This window comes from Rhipicephalus sanguineus, chromosome 5 (assembly GCF_013339695.2).
Source record: "Rhipicephalus sanguineus isolate Rsan-2018 chromosome 5, BIME_Rsan_1.4, whole genome shotgun sequence".
NCBI lineage: Eukaryota > Metazoa > Arthropoda > Arachnida > Ixodida > Ixodidae > Rhipicephalus > Rhipicephalus sanguineus.
The window spans coordinates 191,734,796-191,753,808 of NC_051180.1; the positions used below are offsets into that span (position 1 = coordinate 191,734,796).

General features: G+C 48.3%; 1 protein-coding gene across 1 annotated transcript in view; it reads left to right on the plus strand.

The window, feature by feature from the left end:
* The window catches only part of LOC119394536 (talin-2), a 612,547-nt gene that overhangs the window by 485,290 nt on the left and 108,244 nt on the right, over positions 1-19,013 (plus strand). The window contains exons 42-44 of the mRNA XM_037661859.2: positions 1,896-2,092; positions 4,628-4,844; positions 11,233-11,379. Coding sequence (XP_037517787.1) covers positions 1,896-2,092; positions 4,628-4,844; positions 11,233-11,379 — 561 coding nt within the window. The remainder of the gene's footprint in view (positions 1-1,895; positions 2,093-4,627; positions 4,845-11,232; positions 11,380-19,013) is intronic.

Consider the following 19,013-nt stretch of genomic DNA (forward strand, 5'->3'; position numbering starts at 1 on the left):
TACTCACACTCATGAGTGCTCCCTCACGTTTATACTCATGCCTACTCACACACCTTGTCACTCACTCATACTCACACTCGGGCCTTTCAAATGAGTGTGAATGAGTGTACTCATGCGTGAGTATGCCGAGCCATAGCGGTATATAATGTTCCTTGTAGCTATAGCCGCTTCTGCTTATGGCGGCAGATGGGCCTCTGTGTTAATTATAGATTATTGGAGTATAAGAGGTCATTAACCAGAAACTTACCATCTAATCTATCTTTTCATTGTTCGAGAGTGTAAACGCGCACCAAAATTTGATGAATGCGCACTTTCGTGCAGGCACATACAGGTGATGAACTTGTGTCCAGCGCTTCTGTTTGCATCATTTTTATGTGTGCGTGATTGTGTCCTTTGTGCACCACTTCATCAATATCACCAACTAGCCCATCAGTACACATTAAGCAAGAAGGAAGAAACGCGCCTAACGTTGAGGCCTGGCATTTGAATAGGAGTGGAAGTGCACGCGTGAGCCAGCCTTTGATTAGCTCAATTCCCTTGCGTTATATGTGCCTGATTGACAGGTTGCACCAGCATACTTGCGCATGCACAGACAGGTTTTGTGCCTACGTTCTTTTCTGTCGTAGTTGATAGTCGACGTTTGTGTTGTCTTGTTCTTTTCTCTTGTGTCCTTGTTTGCAAGCCGACCTTTTAAAGGGACGCTAAGTTCATTATCCTCTGAGGGGGCCAGAGACATAACATACCAAGTTCCAGGAAATTTTGTTGAGCAAATGTGGGCCAAAATAGAAGAACACACTTTGAAATCCGTGTGTCATTATCGGAGATTTCGGCGAGAAATTTAAGAGTGAAACTTTTGACATTGGTTTTCTCATCTATAAAGGAACCTATGGTGGTGAGCTTAACAAGACTAGAGTTTTCGGAGTATAATTTATCAGCCTAAACTTATTTATCGTTTCACTTTAGTAATAATAATAATAATATCTGGGGTTTAACGTCCCAAAACCACGATATGATTATGAGAGTGTCCGCTTACCAACTAGCTCAGTCTTCTGTCATTTGAAAAATTATAGCTTTTGTTTTTGTTGCATTTTGACTAATAAATTTTGTTCATGTCACATATTTAGATGCTGTTATGTAGTGTTAATAAGTTTAGTGAAAGCATCCATATTGTTGCCAGTGAAGAAAATGCTAGTGTTGTCTGCGTGCATAATGTATTTAGGTTTCAGTTGACTCAGTGCCAGTAATGCGATTGCTCATGAACGGATATGGTGGGTGTCCGCTCTTAAGGGGCATAAGATTATTGCAAGGATTATTGACCCCATTTTAGGAGGTCATTTCATAAGCTTCGTTGTAGCGTGGCAAAGGACAAGGACGCCGACACACAGCGTCACATGATGGTGAGTTGTACAAATACTACTGTGAAACGGAAATAAACGTTTATTTATCAAGTTAGTGTCGTTTCTCTCTGGTGTCTTTGTCCTTTGCCGCGCTACAAGGAAGCTGATGAAATGACCCGCTACCAACAAGCCCACGTATCCACCCTTATGGACTTCCTTTCAGGAGGGCTCCTTGTGCTTTGTTCTACACTTTTCATGAGTTTGCTTATCTCGATTCCTTGCCTGGTTTTTGCAGTTTTGAGGAAATAGGGTTTTACTCTACCATAGTAGGCAAGAGATGAAAAATTCGTGAACACGTGGTGCTGCCGGAGCCGATGTTTCAACAAGCAGACTTTTCTTCAAGCATGCAACTGAAGTCAGCTTGTCGAAACATTGGCTCTAGCAATGCCCCATGTTCACGAATTTTTCATTTCTTCAAGCTCCCCTGAACCATGGTAGGTAAGGTGAAGACGCAGCATGGCTGAAGTATGTTGAATACAAAGCAGTGCACCCTTGCAGGCGGTGCACGTGCATGGTGACGTGGACGAGGCAGCAGATAATACACGAGATGCCCTGCAAGAGCTCTTGCGCACCCTGGAGTCGGCAGCCACTGAGGCGGGTGTCGTCACTGGCCTTGTCGACTCAGTCAGCAAGGCCATGTACCGGCTAGAAGAGCGCTCCACCATCACCATCAGTGGCCTGCGCTCCAGTGGCAGGTGCAGTGGCCATGCTTTCCAAATAAGAGAGTGGATAGCTCAATGGGGGCCAAACCCACAACTTCTGCCAACTTGCAATGTTTTTAGTTGGGGTGAGAATATGGAAGGCAAAGCTTTAGCTTTTGTTGGGAAAAATTGTTCCTCAAGCAACATTCAAAGCACAGTGATACATTTGTTGGTTATTGAAGTCTAATCTACAAGTCAAACACATTGGCACATGGCTCATTGTACATTATGGTTTATATTCATCGATGTACACCACTGTTTGTGCTACTCTGATTACAGAAAAGTATTTTTTATTAAGCAGTAGACAGTAATTACCGTAATTACTCACATAATGATCGCACTCAGCAATGACGCCACCCCGTAATTCTATCATCAAAATTTGACTTTTTTTTCTTCCCGCGTAAGGATCGCTCCCAGAACTGACCATTGCGGTAATAACCATTATTGTGACGCCACATGCTCATTGTTGTGCGATGTGGCCACTGTGCTAAACACCTTGCTTTGTGCCATTTTGACATGAATGTGGTGTACAAATTACATGTCTGCGTTGATGGCTATTAACGTTGCAATCAGCAAGAACCCATGGACGTACGTAGAGCACGGGAACGATCGAGCACAGACGCATCTTGAACGCCCTCGCCCATGCAACTTTGTGTCTCCGCACATATGGCATGAATTGACGACACTGTGCTTTTCTTTGCTCTCGCTAAATTACCGACGTGATACATGACTGCACAACATGTTTGACATTTTTTCGGTCTGGCGTGATCAGTAGAGACCGGATTTTAGGCAAATGCCGATTTTGTTCCTTGCGCTCCTATCGTGCCATTTTGATATATGAGCATGAATTAGAGGTTAAGAAGGGCTTTTATAGTGTTTTTATAGTGCCTAAAAATGCTTATTCTTGGCATTCGTGCCTAAATGCTTACAAATGCCTATTTAAATGCCTAGTTTCAAAATTGGCGCTTATATAAACACTATTTAGCCTCAAGTTTCATTCCCGGGTGCTGTTTAAGACCGTTATTCGTGTTACCACCTAACATTGACTGTTCTGAACTATGAGGTTCAATCTAGTCGTCTAGTTCAACCAACTCCCGGAAACAACCGCTGGCAGCAGTGAAGTGGGACACGCCGGCGAGCATTTGTCGCCGCGCTGATGTGGCGCGAGCTGTTGGCGAATGAGAAACCGCGGAGAGCCGTCAGCAGAGAGTGAAAGCAAAAAAAAGAAATGAAAATGTGATGTGCGCGGAGCTTTTGTTTTGTTTGTGATTTACTTGGCCAGGAATATTTTGGGGGGGGGGGGTTCAACCATACTTTATGTATGTTCGTGCATGTGTGCGTGTATATACACACACGCGAAACTGAAAAGTTTCGGGGGAGGGGGGGGAGTGGGAGGTATTGCCTCCCCCCCGCCTGGCTACGCCAGTGGTTCACTTCCAGGGGAGAAATTGGCTCTACGTGATTCGATTCAACCCGGCCAATAGGAGGAATCCCTCCCTTCTGGTCTTTTAGCGATGTGGCTGTCTGCTCCTGCTCTGCTCTTCTCAGTCATACCGAAAAGACACCCAGTATTGCGTTGATTGGGCTTTGTCCCGCACGGTTCGCAGAGTCCGTGTTCTGCAAACCGTGCAGGACAAAGCCCAATTGCACGGCTATGTTCAACTGTTGGCGCCTTTGTGCCATCTTAAGCAATAAAATTTTTTGTTTTCCGGTCGTAGATAGAGGTCGCGCACGTCCTCGTTTGAAATTATTTGCATTTATGTGAAAGTTTATTTTGCCTATATTTACGATATTGGAGGCCCAGGACGTTGTTTTGCCTGCTTATTTTTGGCGCCTAAAACGAGCTTTTTTAATGCCTAAAAATCCAGCCTCTAGTGATCAGTGGCTATCTGAGCCTTGCATTAAGCACTTCCTAGGTTTCTAGGTTAGTGCCTAGGTCTGCGCATGTATTCTGTGCCTTTATATTGTCACGTGGTCATGACGGTGAAGAAGGCGGCAGTCGGGCAATTAAAGACGAAACTCTTTATGGGGCAAACTTGTGCTCGGGGAATGAAAAGTCAAAGTACCCGCTGTACATTGATAGCGGCAATCACAGTCGTCGGCCGGCGGTCAGTGGTAAGGCGCGTTGACATTTATACATGTGGCATTGAAGATTCCAGCCTTATCGTTCGTGGTCATGTTAGTTCCAGAATAAACTACTGTTCATGTTGCACGCTCAAGCTTATCAAAACAACCTAAAATAAAAGAGAATGTTTGACATCCCGGCACAGCGTGCGCAAGGCAGTGGTTACACGTGTAATGGGTCGGTTACATGAAAATAGAAAAAGAAGGGAGCGTGGTGTACTTCTGAAAAATAAAATTATTTGCGAGTTAGTGCTCTTTCTGACCCTTCTCTCTTCTTGTATGTAGCATTGCACCACATCTTTTAAGTTGAAGTTCAATGTGGTGTCACATTTCTCTATTATGCACGCTCATTTATGTGATTCAGTCCAGTATTTGTAAAGAGAGCTTGTTTTGGGCTGGAAACAGCTACAGCAGTGCGCTGGAGCCCGAGTTGTCCTATGTGGACTACCAGACACGCATGGTTCGGTCGGCCAAGGAGGTGGCCCGAGTGGCACAGGACATGGTCACCCACGCCAGCCACGACCCATCCCGGCTCACACCTCTGGCTGCCGACTTGTCGCACCACTATGCTGCCCTAGCAGGAGACGCTCGAGGGGCCATGGCCACCAGCACCAGCATGGAGGTTTGGGCATTTAGAAGAATTGCATATTGCAGCTAATATTCGTATGTCGGATTGCACTGCTTGAGGTTTGTCCATTACTGTGAATGAAATGCCATTATGTTTGCACTTTGGAGCTAGAAATCCTCGGCCATACAGTGTTGTTAACATTATACTGTCAGGACATCCTTGAGCGCTCAGTCACAGTGCTTACTGAATTAAGTGTGTCAATTTAGAGTTTAGTTCTGCTCATGCTCTTGTTTCCACCACCTTCAGTTGGTCTCATATCGACGTATTTGCTCATACACTTAGATCAGACCCAACATTGACCTTGGTAACTTTATTCGTAGTGACACAATGTGGTCCTCTGAAGCATTGTGCACTGCAACACTTTTTAAACATGGTCAGAAAATGCTGCCGATTGGTAGTTGATGCTCCTGTGAACATGTGAGGCAAAGATTATAGCGCAGCACGGAATTTGCAATTAAGTTTCAAAGTCATCTTCTCTCGTTAAATGATGCCATAAGCTCAATTTTCGCTGTGTACACAAACACAGCCACTGGCTAATCTTGTGCATAGTTATTTCAGCCGCCACGAGGTGCTACGACGTGCCCGCGCCGTGCTCTACAGTGCTACAATTACGGACAATATACAATTACACTCGTGATCATGCTGAACGTGAGCTGCGCGTTCAGAGAAAAAGCGAAAAAGTGCTCAAGGTCACAACGCTCACTGATGCCCTCTTGTCAATTAGCAGCGTTTCGCAGTTTTTCTTAGTGGCAAGCTTGTAACCATAGAGGCAACAATGCCATATCAGTTTTTGAAGCAAAGAAAAAGTGATTCTGTAAAGCCCTGCAGCCTGGGAAAATCAAGTTTTTTTTTTTTTGCATGAAACCAAAACGCGGTGCACATGGTGTGCCAAAAATCTAGTGCAAATGCAACGTCCGCTGATGTTTTGCAGTGACTGCAGCATCCAATTCGAAATGTCTGCGGTGATTCCCCAGGCCCACTCACCTGGCGTTATCGTGTCTTTTGTTGGTGGGTGCATGAAAGAGGCTACTCATCGCCACTACATGGTTGCCCATTTTGCGAGCCCGTGTAGGCATTGCCGGCAGTTTTGCTTTTTTCTTTCCTTTGTCTCGGCCACTTCTGACGTCGCTGCCAGATGTGCTAGACATGAGGGTCACCATCCGTTCATTTCTTCGTTAGGATCATCTGCTGTTTGTTTATAATTGCTGCATGCCAGGAAGCACATTAGACAAAGAAAAGGTTCATTTGTGTAGAGGTCGCCACAGTTCAGCCCTTTCGTCGGGCTGCCCCTGTAACTTGTGTGCCTATATATGTTCAGGCCCAATAAAGAGCGGGTACTCTTTCATCCAAGCAAGCAGCGTGTCTGTATGTGTCGGTCTCTGCGTGCCCATGCCTCTGTGGCTCTAACCATGCGACAGTTTGCAGAGCAAGGAGGGCTTTTGCGGCAGTGGCTTCGTGTTAGTCGTTCTGGTGGCACCAGTTTTACGAACATGTTGATGGTACCCTTTAATGTGCTTGTTTTTGAGGGGCATGTGCGACATAGCAATTGCAGTACCACAAGTGTCACCTCGTTCATGTAGGGATTGAGGTTTCAACAGCACAGCATTAATATTGTGAAAATGGCTGTGCCGGTGCAACTCCAGTACTCTGTTGCTGAGAAAGTGGACATTGTGCTGGCTGATGTGAGCGTGCAAAAGGACACAGAGCTGGCATCGACGCTGTATGCTGCCCAACATCCTGGCCGGCGTGCCCCACATTCATATCAATATTTAATCGATTTAAGAGCACTGGATCAGTCCGTGCACAGAGAAGAAAGCGATCAGCCAATGCAACCGATGATTTTGGCATTGATATGCTGACATGCATCGCTGTCAGGCCAGAAGGGAAATTACCAGTGCATATGGAGCAACGAGCTTCAGTTTGTGGGTCACTGTGAAGACACAGCTACCACCCATATCATGTGTGTCTTCACCAAGAGCTGAGCGAATTTCAACAACAGCTCAATTTTTGCAACTGGTACCTGCTTCAATGAAATGAAGATCCGGAAGTTCTCAACAGAGCATTGGACTGACAAGGCCCAATTTTGTAGGGATTCGAATTTCAATTTACACAGCGCACATTATTTACGCAACCCCCACTAGCTTCATGAGCATAAGCACCTGGTAAGGTGGTCAGCGAACGTGTGTTGTGGCATTTATAATGGCCATGTTGCTGGTCCTTATTTCATCAACAGAAACCTTACTGCAAAAAAGCACACAGAGTGCAGTTTCACTCATTCCCTGCCCTGGCGAAAGTAGGTGTTTATTGTAGGTTACGCTAGATCTTTCTTGCTGAAGGTACTACTGCACCTAATATTTCATGTAATACATAAACAGAAAGCAGAATGAATGAACTTTTCACGCATACAAGTTTCATTAAGCAGATGTATGTTATGCGAGCAATATAAATGGCCAGATTCAAGATTGCGGGAGAAAATTGAACAGAGTTTGTAAAGACACGCTTCTATCTACGAAGAAGAAAATATAACAGAAATTATGAAATACCACTTTTTCAGGTGTATAAGATGCACACCCTACTTTTAACGACTGTCGCGAAAAAAAAATTATATATGAGACGCACCTCTGAAAATCAGTTCTGCGGAATGCCGCACGGTGGCGGAAGGGTTAAGAAAGGGAAAATACACAAGCACCCGTTTGTAGCACGAAGATGCAATAGAGTGCATCTATAGGCATTGGCATGCGGTGATGATGTCCTGTACTGTATTTCAGCTCTGAATGACCAGAGCATTGAAGGCGACAGAGTTGATGACTTTCAGTATGTGATGGATACAATCAGCCTTTGTCATGTCGCGCCATGTGGTTAGCGAGCTTCTGTTTCGCTACCTCAGAGCGTCCAGCAGATGTGCCGAATATTTGACGCACTACGAATGCTGACCAATCAGGAAAGTCACGTTTGTGTTTATAGAAGCACATCTTAGCGACCTCCTTGAGGTAAAAGGGAACATAGCCCAGTTTGTGTGCCTCGTCCCAGTAAGTGGAAGCACTGACTCTGTCGTAATCATCGAGCCAGTCTTCCACGTCTTCACCACCATAGAGTTTCCTAAAATTAACTAGAGGGGACTCTGGCGCTGCGATCGTTCAGCTACCATGGGAATGATGGGTAGTACACAAATTTGCCTAGTCTTCGTGCTTGCGGCTTCAAACGTACTTGTGGCTTTGTTTATTGCTGTGTTTTGGCGTTCGTTTCGGATAAAAGAATAGACCGTTGTGAGCTTCATGACCAGGTTTGATTTGGTGAGCCTAAAAAAGTTAAACTGGTGAAGTGGAACGGCTGACTTTTGCTGAACTTCGTTTTTCGACAAAGCGGATGCAGCCGACGCGGAGCCAAACGGATCCGAAAGAACGAAGTTTAGACAAATTTGTGTACTACCCATCATTCCCATGCTGGCTGAAGCGTCATGCGTTGCAGCTCCCATAGACACTAGCGCCAGAGTTCCCTCTAGTAAGTATTGTAGGAAACTCTATGTTCACCACGAAGGCCGGAAAATACTGGAGGGTCTCGCTGCGAGTACTCACGGTGAGATGATTCACGGTCACTGACCAAGCGACCAAGTGATAGTCACTTGGTCACTGACCAAGTGATGAGTACTCACAGTGTAGTTAGGCCCAGCTGGCTTAGCGGAGGCGGCAGGGGATGCGTCATTTTGTGCCATCGATGTTTTTGGCGAGCACAGCTGTCAACCAGACCGCTAGAGCAAAAGAACGTGGGAATCAAAGCACCCTCCACCTTTTATAAGACGACGTCAAGTACAACGGTACAATTGTTGTATTTACAGCACAGGAGTGAGAGCCATAGACGGAACACCCAGTGAGACAAATGATGATTTTTATGCACAGGTGAAGATGATAAACTACACAGTCAGTGCTGACAATGTGTAGAATAAACTTCTTGTGTCATCGAATTATTCACGACCCTTTTTATAACAAGTTTTGGTGCCGAAACCCAGGATTCTCAGTGGCTACATGATGATCAGCAACTACCGAGATAAGTGTACCGAACCAAGCATGTGGAGTATGTGCGAACAAAGAGGATGGTGGTGCGCGTCGAGCCGCAGAAGCTGAGCGATGCGACTCAAGACCATTGATGACTTTGAGCCAGACCAAGAAGACCGCATTGCGGAAATAAGAGATGAATTGGAGGCCATCACCGAAGAACTGAAGCAGCGGGACGCGCTCATCATTAGCGGCGACGAGTACGGAGGCATGCAGAAATGCCAAGCCCTCATCACACGTATGCAGACCCGAGCGCTTGCCACAGACAGGGAGCACATCTTATCAGCGCTATGGCTTTAATGAATGCAGCAAAAAAGCATGTCTGGTAGAGGTACGGATAATGAAAACACAGCAGCCTTATCGTCGACCAACAGCGCAGCTCCCCTCAAGATGCCAAAACTGCAACACCAAAAGTTCAGTGGCAACGACTTGACTGGCAGTTATATTGGGAGCAATTCTGACAGGCTGTTCATGAACACGACACCCTTTCGAACACTGAGCGTTTGTTGTACCTGCGTGTGAGAAAATATTTAAAATAAACTTCTTGTATTAATTTAGAAACCTCAGCATCACGGACTCCTTTTATAACAGATATTACTTTGCTAAAACGCTATGTGTGTGTGTCCTTCCTAAATGTCCCGTCTTTTGTGCACTGGTAAATCTATCTTAAACAGATATTACTTTTGTGGAGTGCTCAAATAGGCCTACGACCAAGTGAAACATTGAAATAAACCATTTTTGTTCATTGATGTTTGTTACATGACTCAAAACTGCTAAACAGAGTATGAAGTCGAGATTTTCTAATCCTAGGCCAGCACTTGTTTTACTACAAATGGGACTGCAGCTGGTATGAAACGGCATTGCGCTACAATGCCGAAAATTGCTCAGCTATGGATCCCTAGTTTATTTGCACTGTCAAGCCGACAGCACATAAGAAAAACTCTTGAGAGCATCATGTCATGATATCAGCACAGCTAAACAAAATTCTGCACTGTCACAGAAGTGTGACTGTATTCCTTTTGAATGAAGCTTGCATAATGTGAATGGAAATCAAAGGATTGCTTCCGGAGGTAACTGTGCAGGCAGAGCACCAGGCCAGTGTGTCTTAACACTTTTCCAAGTAATCATCGAATGCCTTCATTAAAGTAGCCTCACAAATCGACTGTCAAGTGTGAGCCGAGTTACAGGGATTTGTCGCACACTAGAAGCGCTTTCTCTCTCCTTTCATACTGGCGCTGAAAGCTACGCAGGGGGATTGACAAGGGCCAAGCATCCTTTTCTTTTTTCTTTGGGCACACGGTTTACTTTCAGTGTGATCGCAAGCGAGTGTACTGGCACGTCCTGGTAGCCACGGTAGCTGTGCACCTCACAATGCTCAAATCAGCCAATGGCCATGGACGGGCATTTGGATTTATGGCATTATTTGTCGAGTGAATAGCGAGCGATGTCTAACTGACTTTGAGAATTAATTGAAAATTCCAGGCCACGTGCTGCGCTATAATGTATGACTCACATGTTCTCAGGAGCCGATGTCTACCGATCGGCAGTGTTTTCTGACCATGCTGAAAAAGTCTTGCAGGGTCCCTTAAAATTGACGGCTGCGTAGTTGGCAATAGCTAGCCTCTGCCTTCTGCCCTGTGAGTGGGAAAAAGATAGCGCTGGCCTATGCTGAGCATCGAGGTTTCTGAGCTAGGGAAACATACATTTCGAATTGGCCACTGCATTCATTGTAACACATCACCAGCAGACATTGCATTTGCACTGAGTTTCGTTTTTGAGCAGAAAAAAACATTAGATTTTCTTGTGCTGCAGGGCTCTAGACGTCTTTTTTTTAAATTTAAAAACGGATATGACATCTGGGGCTACAAACTTGCCATTTAAGGTAACCACCAAACACTGCTAATTAACAAGTTAATTAGTGAACTAACTAGCTATCTAATTACACATCCTTGATACTTCCACAGCCTGCAGCTTCCTTCTAAAGAGGTTTTTTTTTTATCCTGGTTTGCCAATGTGGTAAAGTGGGCATGTTGGTATTCCATGTTTATGAAGGGTAAGAGCGCACTGAAGACAAACACACAATGAAGGCACACACACGCACACACATAGAGCTATGTGTGTGCCTTCATTGTGTGTTCGTCTTCAGTGCACTCTTACCCTTCATAATTCTGGTGTGCACTGAAATTTGTGCTGTATGTACCAACTAGGGCCCACCGAATCCTGATCTGATCAGGAAGGGCGGCTAACCGAGTGGATGACCTGTTGACTGCCTGTGATTTACCTGGCCAATTGGTGCTCGAAGATGTAGCAGCATCCTGTGTTGCTTGTAGGTTCCTGGGCGCATCCGTGCAGGAGTGCAGGATTTGGGCAAGGCATGCATCAGTCTGACCAAGTCGGCCGGTGCTTGCCAGAGCAGCCCCGGGGACATCTACACACAGCGGGAACTGGCTGAGAACGCTCGTTCAGTCTCAGAAAAGGTATCGTTTGCACACGACATGTGTAGCCTTTTGTTTTGTACACTTGAGCCCTCCGTGGGTCACATTTATTCACCAGATGCAACTCCCAGGATTAAATTTCTGATGTTCAAGATATCTTCTGAGTGATCTGTTTCAAAAAAGGCTTGCCTTAGTTTCTTAAAGTGAACGTAAATTGACATCAAATATTTTCCGTATGTATAGATGCATTGCTTATTCATGAATAACAAAAATAAAATTTAGAAAAAAGCTTGCACTAACTATAAAAAATACATTTATTGGAATAGTTATGTTTCGTGGGTAACCAGCTGGTGCACACCAGGTTACCATCGTGGCCTTTGCACCAGTAAGAAATCGTCATGCTACGCACACTTTCTGAGAAGTTAGTTAGATTCCTATTTTGAACTGGTTAAGAGTTCCTCCTCTGAATGGCTCAGTTAATGTGATTGCATTTTGGCATTTACGTGATAGTTCAAATCAAAGGAATCGCAGCAGAAAAACTGGTGCACATGCCCATAGTGCTGTTATACATGTGAGGGCATGCAAGAAGGAAGTGCAACCACCAGACACTTCCCTTGACCTGATATCCACCAAGCAGCAATCAATGTTCACCACTTTTCAAGAACACATAAGCACAACAGCGTCGGCCGTGTTTGGTGGCATCATTTGTGTGTATGTGCCCGCCTGTAAACAGGTGGGCAATAAATGAGCTAGTATGAAGTGATCACCCCTTTGAGAGAATAAACTGAAAACGACCTCAAGGTGAGACCAAACTTCCTGCCGTGCGCCTAAACCAAGCTAGGAGCCGAAGCAAAGTAGGCATCAAAATTTGATGGCACTAGCATACCTGCCAAATCTCCCGTATTACCCGGGAGACTCCCGGATTTTGAACATTTCTCCCGGTTGTACGGGTCATGGGAAAATCTCCCGGAAATCCAGTTTTGCCCCGCACGTCCAGTGGTTTGTCTGGCCACATGAGCAAAGTTGTCTGGCCATGCAGTAGAAAGGATTCTTCTTTTTTTATGATTGTAAAAAGGTTCAATTCAGTTTCATTGCGCATGAAGTAGCTGTGCACTTTGCGCCGCAGTCCAGCACTTAAAAGGGTAGCCGTTACCGATGTCTGTCGAGATAGCGCGTTCGCCAGCGCTCGCGACCGTCCTCGTCTGAACGGTGCCCCTTATGGTCCCTTGCCCAATGAAATAACTGGTAAGCAAGCGACGACAGGCCTCGCACGCGGAGCGATGTTATCGCATGTGCCCTTCGCGCGATGGTGACGGCCGGGTCGTTTCATCTCTGCTGCAACCGCGTTTGTCCCTAGCGCGAGCACGCTTTTGCTCGCACGTGAAACAGACGATGCTTAAGCGATGTTATCGGTTTGGACTCTGTACAGATCAGCGGCGACCGCAAAATCCCGCTGACAGTGTTCATATAACTGCTATCGCAGTACCCCCGCCCCCGCGGTCGGCATACTTTATACCCCCCCCCCCCCCGTTGAGTAGATCTCCCGGATTCTGTTCCTCCAAACTTGGCAGGTTTGCACTAGAAATAAGTTGTCTGCGTCTCTGCAGAGTGACAGCTCTTGCTGGGGAAAAAAAATTCACAGCATATCCACGGGTGAATGATGAAGAGCTTGGGCGAAGCTCCGAAGCAATCATGGTTACACCGTGAAATCTTCAGTGGTTTCGCCCAGCAGTAATCAAAGCGATAGCCCAGTACATCATCAAAGATGTGACAAACACTGTATATATTTATACAAGAAATTTTATTAATCGTAAGTGGTAGCTAGACGTGGCTTCCGTTCCCCCTTCATTATAACGGCTTTATGGTCCGTGAAGTGATGGATCGGTGATGGTTCGTAGTGGAATGTTTGCAAAGACGAAGTAGTGGGCAGTTTGCAAAGGTGGCTTCCGTTCCCCCTTCATTATAACGGCTTTATGGTCGGTGACGTAATGGATCGGTGATGGATCATAGTGGGATGTTTGCAAAGACGAAGTAGTGGGCAGTTTGCAAAGGATTGGTGATGGGAGATACTGTTCGGGAGATACTGCCGGTTACGCCTTACGCCTTACGCCGGACGCGTGACAAGGTTAGACTAAGAGGAGCTTCGCCCCTAAAACTAGTTCAAAAATAGGTGTGTTTTTCAAGTATACAGACAGTGTCATTAATGTACAGCAATGACAATATGGGACTTGCTCACTGCGCCATACACTGTAAAACCTCATTAGTATGTAGTCGTTTTAACCATGCTATCAATTAACCTATCATTGCAACAATCCTCCGTGTTAATCTCATAGAGCCTAATGTATTTGCTGAGCATTAACCCGTAGTGGCTCATCCTATGCTTAGCAGTGTTGGGGTCTTGACAGAGAGCTGGCTCTCGGAACACACGGACTCAGTGCACACCATAGTGTATCGAACACATGGACAGCTTTTACGTAACAGCGAGCTTACCAGCCGAATCATAGAAATAGCTACAGTGACATGACAAATAACACAATATAATGCCAATACAGAACACTCAAACCACCTAACACACACAAAGCACCGCGAATGTGATGGCGCCAGCGTTCGACTCATCACAAGCGTCCGCTAGAACGAGCTGCGGAATCGAACCCCTCATGAGAAACAACTGTTTCCATGACCCGCATAACCTCGCTCCCACCAGGCAGCTCCACTGGCACCACCTCAGGAGCACATCACCAACTCCTTCTGGCGCAATCAGACGATTGACTAAATCCGGATTTGGAGGGGTGGACGGCACGTCACGTGACCATTTGTCTGCAATCTCTTCCAAATAACCTGCTTTTCACATCAGGATTCTGAGCTTTAGAGGATGAACAGTCGCAGCCAGTACACTTTTCTTCTGCTCGAGCGTACGGCCTACAATATTTACTGGAGGGAACTCTGGCGCTAGTGTCTATGGGAGTTTCAACTCATGGCGCTTCAGCCAGCATGGGAATCATGGGTAGTACACGGATTTGTCTAAGCTTCGCTTTTTCGGCTCCGTTTGGCTCCGTGTCGCCTGCAGCCACTTTGTCCCAAGACGAACTTCAGCAAACGTTGTGGAGATAGGTTTGCGAGACGCTTACCCTACGAGGCGACCGGGAAGGGGCACGACGTTCTCCACCGCCACAGCAAATGAAGACGCTATGGCCGGGTTCGTCAACTCTCCGGCACGGCGCAGAGAAGGCACTCGAGGCAGGATGTCAACAAACACGTGTTTATTAACCCAAGATGCAGCACAGCGCGACAATCACGGGCTTGCAGGCCGTAAAGGGAACTCTGCAAGACCGTTCGAGTACGCTTGCCAGCGGCGCTACGACTCTCACGCAAAGGGCAGCAGTCGAGCGCACAGACGAGAAGCCGCCTGCCAGAGCAGCGCGTCAACCTCTTGTGCCGGCCTGAGTGCCTCTCTCGCGGGCAAGCCCGCGCCAGACAGAAGCGAGCTCATGGGGAAGGGCGTTGTCACTGGTGGTCAATGAGGACAGGCGTTGCGCTGTGACGTAGGCTAGCAGCATGTCCAGACGCGTGGCTCGTGCGGGAAAGACCTACGCATGGCTCGCACCAAGCAAAAAGGCCTGGCGGCATAGCCACGTCAGCCATGTCGCCGAATGACGGTGGTTTCCGGCGCTCGAGCTGTGCAGGGCTAGCACACGCGCTAGCTGGGGAACAAGGCGCCAAAGGGGAGGATGCGCTCGATTCCCACATTCCTGCCTCCTAAAGACCGAGGCCAGCTTGTGAAAGAGGCTGTCCGAGGCCAAGTTGCAAGGTCAGCTCAGCCGCAAGGTGCCTGGCCAACGGGGCAATGTCCTAAAGGTTGGTGTCGTCTTCTCGAAGATACGAGTCCATAAGTCGGCCATGGTCACACCAAACGTCCCACCAAAAGTTCCCACCGGGGAGAGCCCACTGCCGGGAGAAGGTCCGCAGCCCAGGAGGAACGGGGAAGACTGCACAAGGGTGGGCAGGCAGCCCGCTTGAAGTTCGCCGGTCAAGAGAGGTTGGCAGCCGGGAGCATACGAGGCGTGGCTGCAAGTTGTGTGCGGCAGCCAACCGCCGGAAGTCGCTGGGACGGGGGCCACACAGGAACGGCAGGCCGGAGCAGCAGGCAGCCAGGAACGGAAGCCAGAGCGACCACGCTCGGGCCTGGGCCAAAGCTTGAGTGGGCGAACCAGCCGCCGAGGGCAGCCGCTGGCGCTGCCAGGTGGGTTAGGCAAGGTGGAGGTGGCTGCACGGCCGAAGGCAGGAACCAGGCACTGATCTCCACTAGGAGGAGCTGGATGGCGCATCGAGCACGCGGGCATGAAGCCACCGGAAGCCGCCGTTTTTGTCCCGGAAGAGAGCTTTTCTCTTCTTTTTTCAAAGAAATACCTACCTGTAGCGCAGTAAACTGTACGAATCAACCGGAAAAGTCGTCAGGGAAGACATTTCACGCGTAAGTACCTCAAAGTTGCATTACTTTTTACGCATTTTGTACGTTGCAGCACTCCGCCGTATTCGGATAGTGTCGGCACGGCGTCTGTCATCTTTCGTGTAGCATTCGTCGGCGTCTAAAGTGAGACATAATCGCAGAGTTTGAAAAAATAAAAGAGAAAAACGATCATAACAACAGCTGCCACCCGAAAATATTTGAATTGCGCGACTGAGACGGAAAGAAGACGCCAGCTTCCGGGACAAACAGGGGACCTTCCGGTGGCTTCACAAGCGCCCGCCTCGCAGAGCGGGGATGCGCCGTCCAGCCTTTTTAATGGAGGTCGGTGGAACCAGGCCCCCGCAGGAAGGACCAGGGAACAGCAAGCCACAGGTTCAGCAACAGGTTGGCGGCACGGTAGAGCCCGGTGCAGGGAGACGACAGGGCGATGCAGGAGTGGACAGGAGTGCCCCCGGCATAGCCGGCTTGCCAAAAAGAGGTTCCTGCTTGACATTGCTGCCCAACAAAGGGGGCGCTTGGCAGGTTATGGCTTGGACAACACGTCAGAGGGTATTTTCGGCCAAGAGGGCCTTCTACCACTTCCAGACGTGTGAGTGGGCACCTTAGCGGTAATTCTCCATTTATTATCATGGTATGGAATAAAGTCCAGCTACCTGTTAGGGGGAGAAAGGTTGCTTAGGTGCGTTTCTGCAGGTTGTACCGGTGGCATGACTTGGGCCAGCCTTCTCACGGTTTTCCTGCAGTTCGGTGACCACCTCCCCCTCTCCCAAGTCGCTGCTGTGGGCAACGAAAGGGTTTGAGGACGGCTGCATGAGCCTGGGGCTTGCCCGCACGAGACTTCACGCATTGCCACACGTCAAGTGAAGAGCATCACGTTTAATGCCTGGCCAGGTAGCAGAGCGGCACAACTTTTGGAAAGTCTTACGGCCACTCGCATGTCTGGCCAACCGCGAGTCGTGGAAATGGCCGAGGGTGGCTTTCCTTAGACTGTGGGGTACCCCCACCTTGATGACTCCTGGGGAGCTTCTTCTGGTGGGAGGTAGCGCAGGATAGAGCACTGCACGGGCCCGGGCCCGGCCCGTTCGAAGCGTTTTCCGGCCTGCCCGGGCTGGGCTCGGGCTTGAAAGTGCTGGCCCGGGCCGGGCCCGGGCTTGAAACCGCGAGCCTGGGCCGGGCCCGGGCTTGAGGCTGCGGTCCGGACTCGGACCCACTCATTAAAAGACGCCTTCGAGCTTGCAAGGGTTGACGCTTGGACAAGTTGGTGTGGATTCATTTCAAAATGTTAACAGCGCAAGAACAAAAGGAAGGGACGAGACAACAAAGGTAAAGAGCGCTGTTTTTTTCATGGCAAGGGAGAGGGCGCTAGACAAGAAAAGATAGAGAGGATGTACAGGTGCTGCCATCATTGCCTCATCATCTCCAATACCGCGCATATCACCACGTGTGCCCTAAAACCCAGCCAGGTAATCAATTTCTTGATTTAGAAGCGCAATAGAGGGAGCACTAACGCACTTATCTCCTAGCTTATGTATGAAATCTGCTTCAATAACTTCACGAGTTATCTGATCCCTATGCCTCGCCATCACTTTGCTCTGATTGAAGCCGGGTGTACACCCGCAGTCACGGCAATGAATGCCGATGTGACCCTGGACCGTATTGAAGACGTTATTGTGGTGTTCGCGCAAGCGGTCATTTAGGCATCTGCCCGTTTGACCGATATAGCTTTTCCCACACGTCAGTGGGATTGAATAAACAACCCCGACTGCGCAGGAGACGAAACGTGTCCTGTGGTTCACAGAACACACAGGAACCCGTGAGGGCTGAGCGTTCACCATTTTGCACAACTTCTGGAGCTTCTCGGGAGCCGAGAAAGCCACCTGCAAGTTGGCACGCGCTCCAATCTTCTTCAGCCTATGTGACACATTGCGCACGTACGGCAACACAACGAGGCGCTTTTTGTTGGTGTTTTCACGCTCTTTGCATTTGTCTCCTTGCCGAACCTGCTTCAATAGCTTTTCAGCGACAGCAGTCAGCAAAGCCTTCGGGTACCCGGCGTCTTCGAGCCGGCCTACTTGCGCTTGAAAACTACGTTGCAAGGCGTCAGGGCAAGACTTTTTCAGCGCTCTTTACCTTTGTTGTCTCGTCCCTTCCTTTTGTTCTTGCGCTGTTAACATTTTGAAACGCCTTCGAGCTCACGCGAATGTTACGCATTCCATGGTCTAAGGTATACTGTGCCAAGCTGAAGTGACACGTATATATATATATATATATATATATATATATATATTAACAGCACTAACAATGGGCCAGATCACGGTTGTTTCCATGGGAGGCACAAAGATTTCGGTCTTTTATTCGAGGTTGACACATACGATACATTTCATTTATATTCCTTGGTATTACGTGCCAAAACCACGATATGATTACGAGGCACACCGTAGTGGCACCGAATCAATTTCGACCACCTCGAGTTCTCTAACATGCACCTAAAGATAAGTATATACACGGTTGTTCTTGCATTTCGCCCCCACCAAATCGCGGCCGCCGTGGCCGCGGGAATCGCACAGCGTCCTAGGACAACAGCGAAACAGCTTAACCGCTGGGCTACCACCGTGGGCAAAGCAACATTTCGATGCATGTACACACTGGATTTTCCATCCGATCGCCCGCTACAAAGCGCACGGCATCATTAATAATCATCATCAACAACTAATATCCTCTAGCGGGCCCGGGTCGGGCCTAGTCATGAACAAGCGCGCCCTGGATTAGTTTAGTAATGAACGCCCGGGCCCAGGCTTGGAACGGCGGGCCCGGGCCAGGCTCGGGCTGGGTACGGTCAAGTACGGCCGGGCTCGGGCTGGGTTCGGTCATGTACGCCCGGGCCCGGGCTGGGCTCGGGCTTCATAAAGCGGGCCCGGGCCAGGCCCGGGCCGTAAAATCCGGCCCGTGCAGTGCTCTAGCACAGGAGAACTCCGCCGGCGACAAACAGATGCAAATCCAACGTGCCCGCAGCAATACCAGCCTGCGTAAATGGCACACAGCGCCGACAGCAATACCAGCCTGTCAATACACGCCCGCTCCTTGGGAGCACGGCTCTTGGAGCCCGTCAACGTTGCGTTGACAAAACGGATCTCACTGCTGTGCCTTTGGTAGCTCTTCTCTGCTTAAGAGGATACCGGCTGAAGTGACGTGCTCACCCAAGGCGATC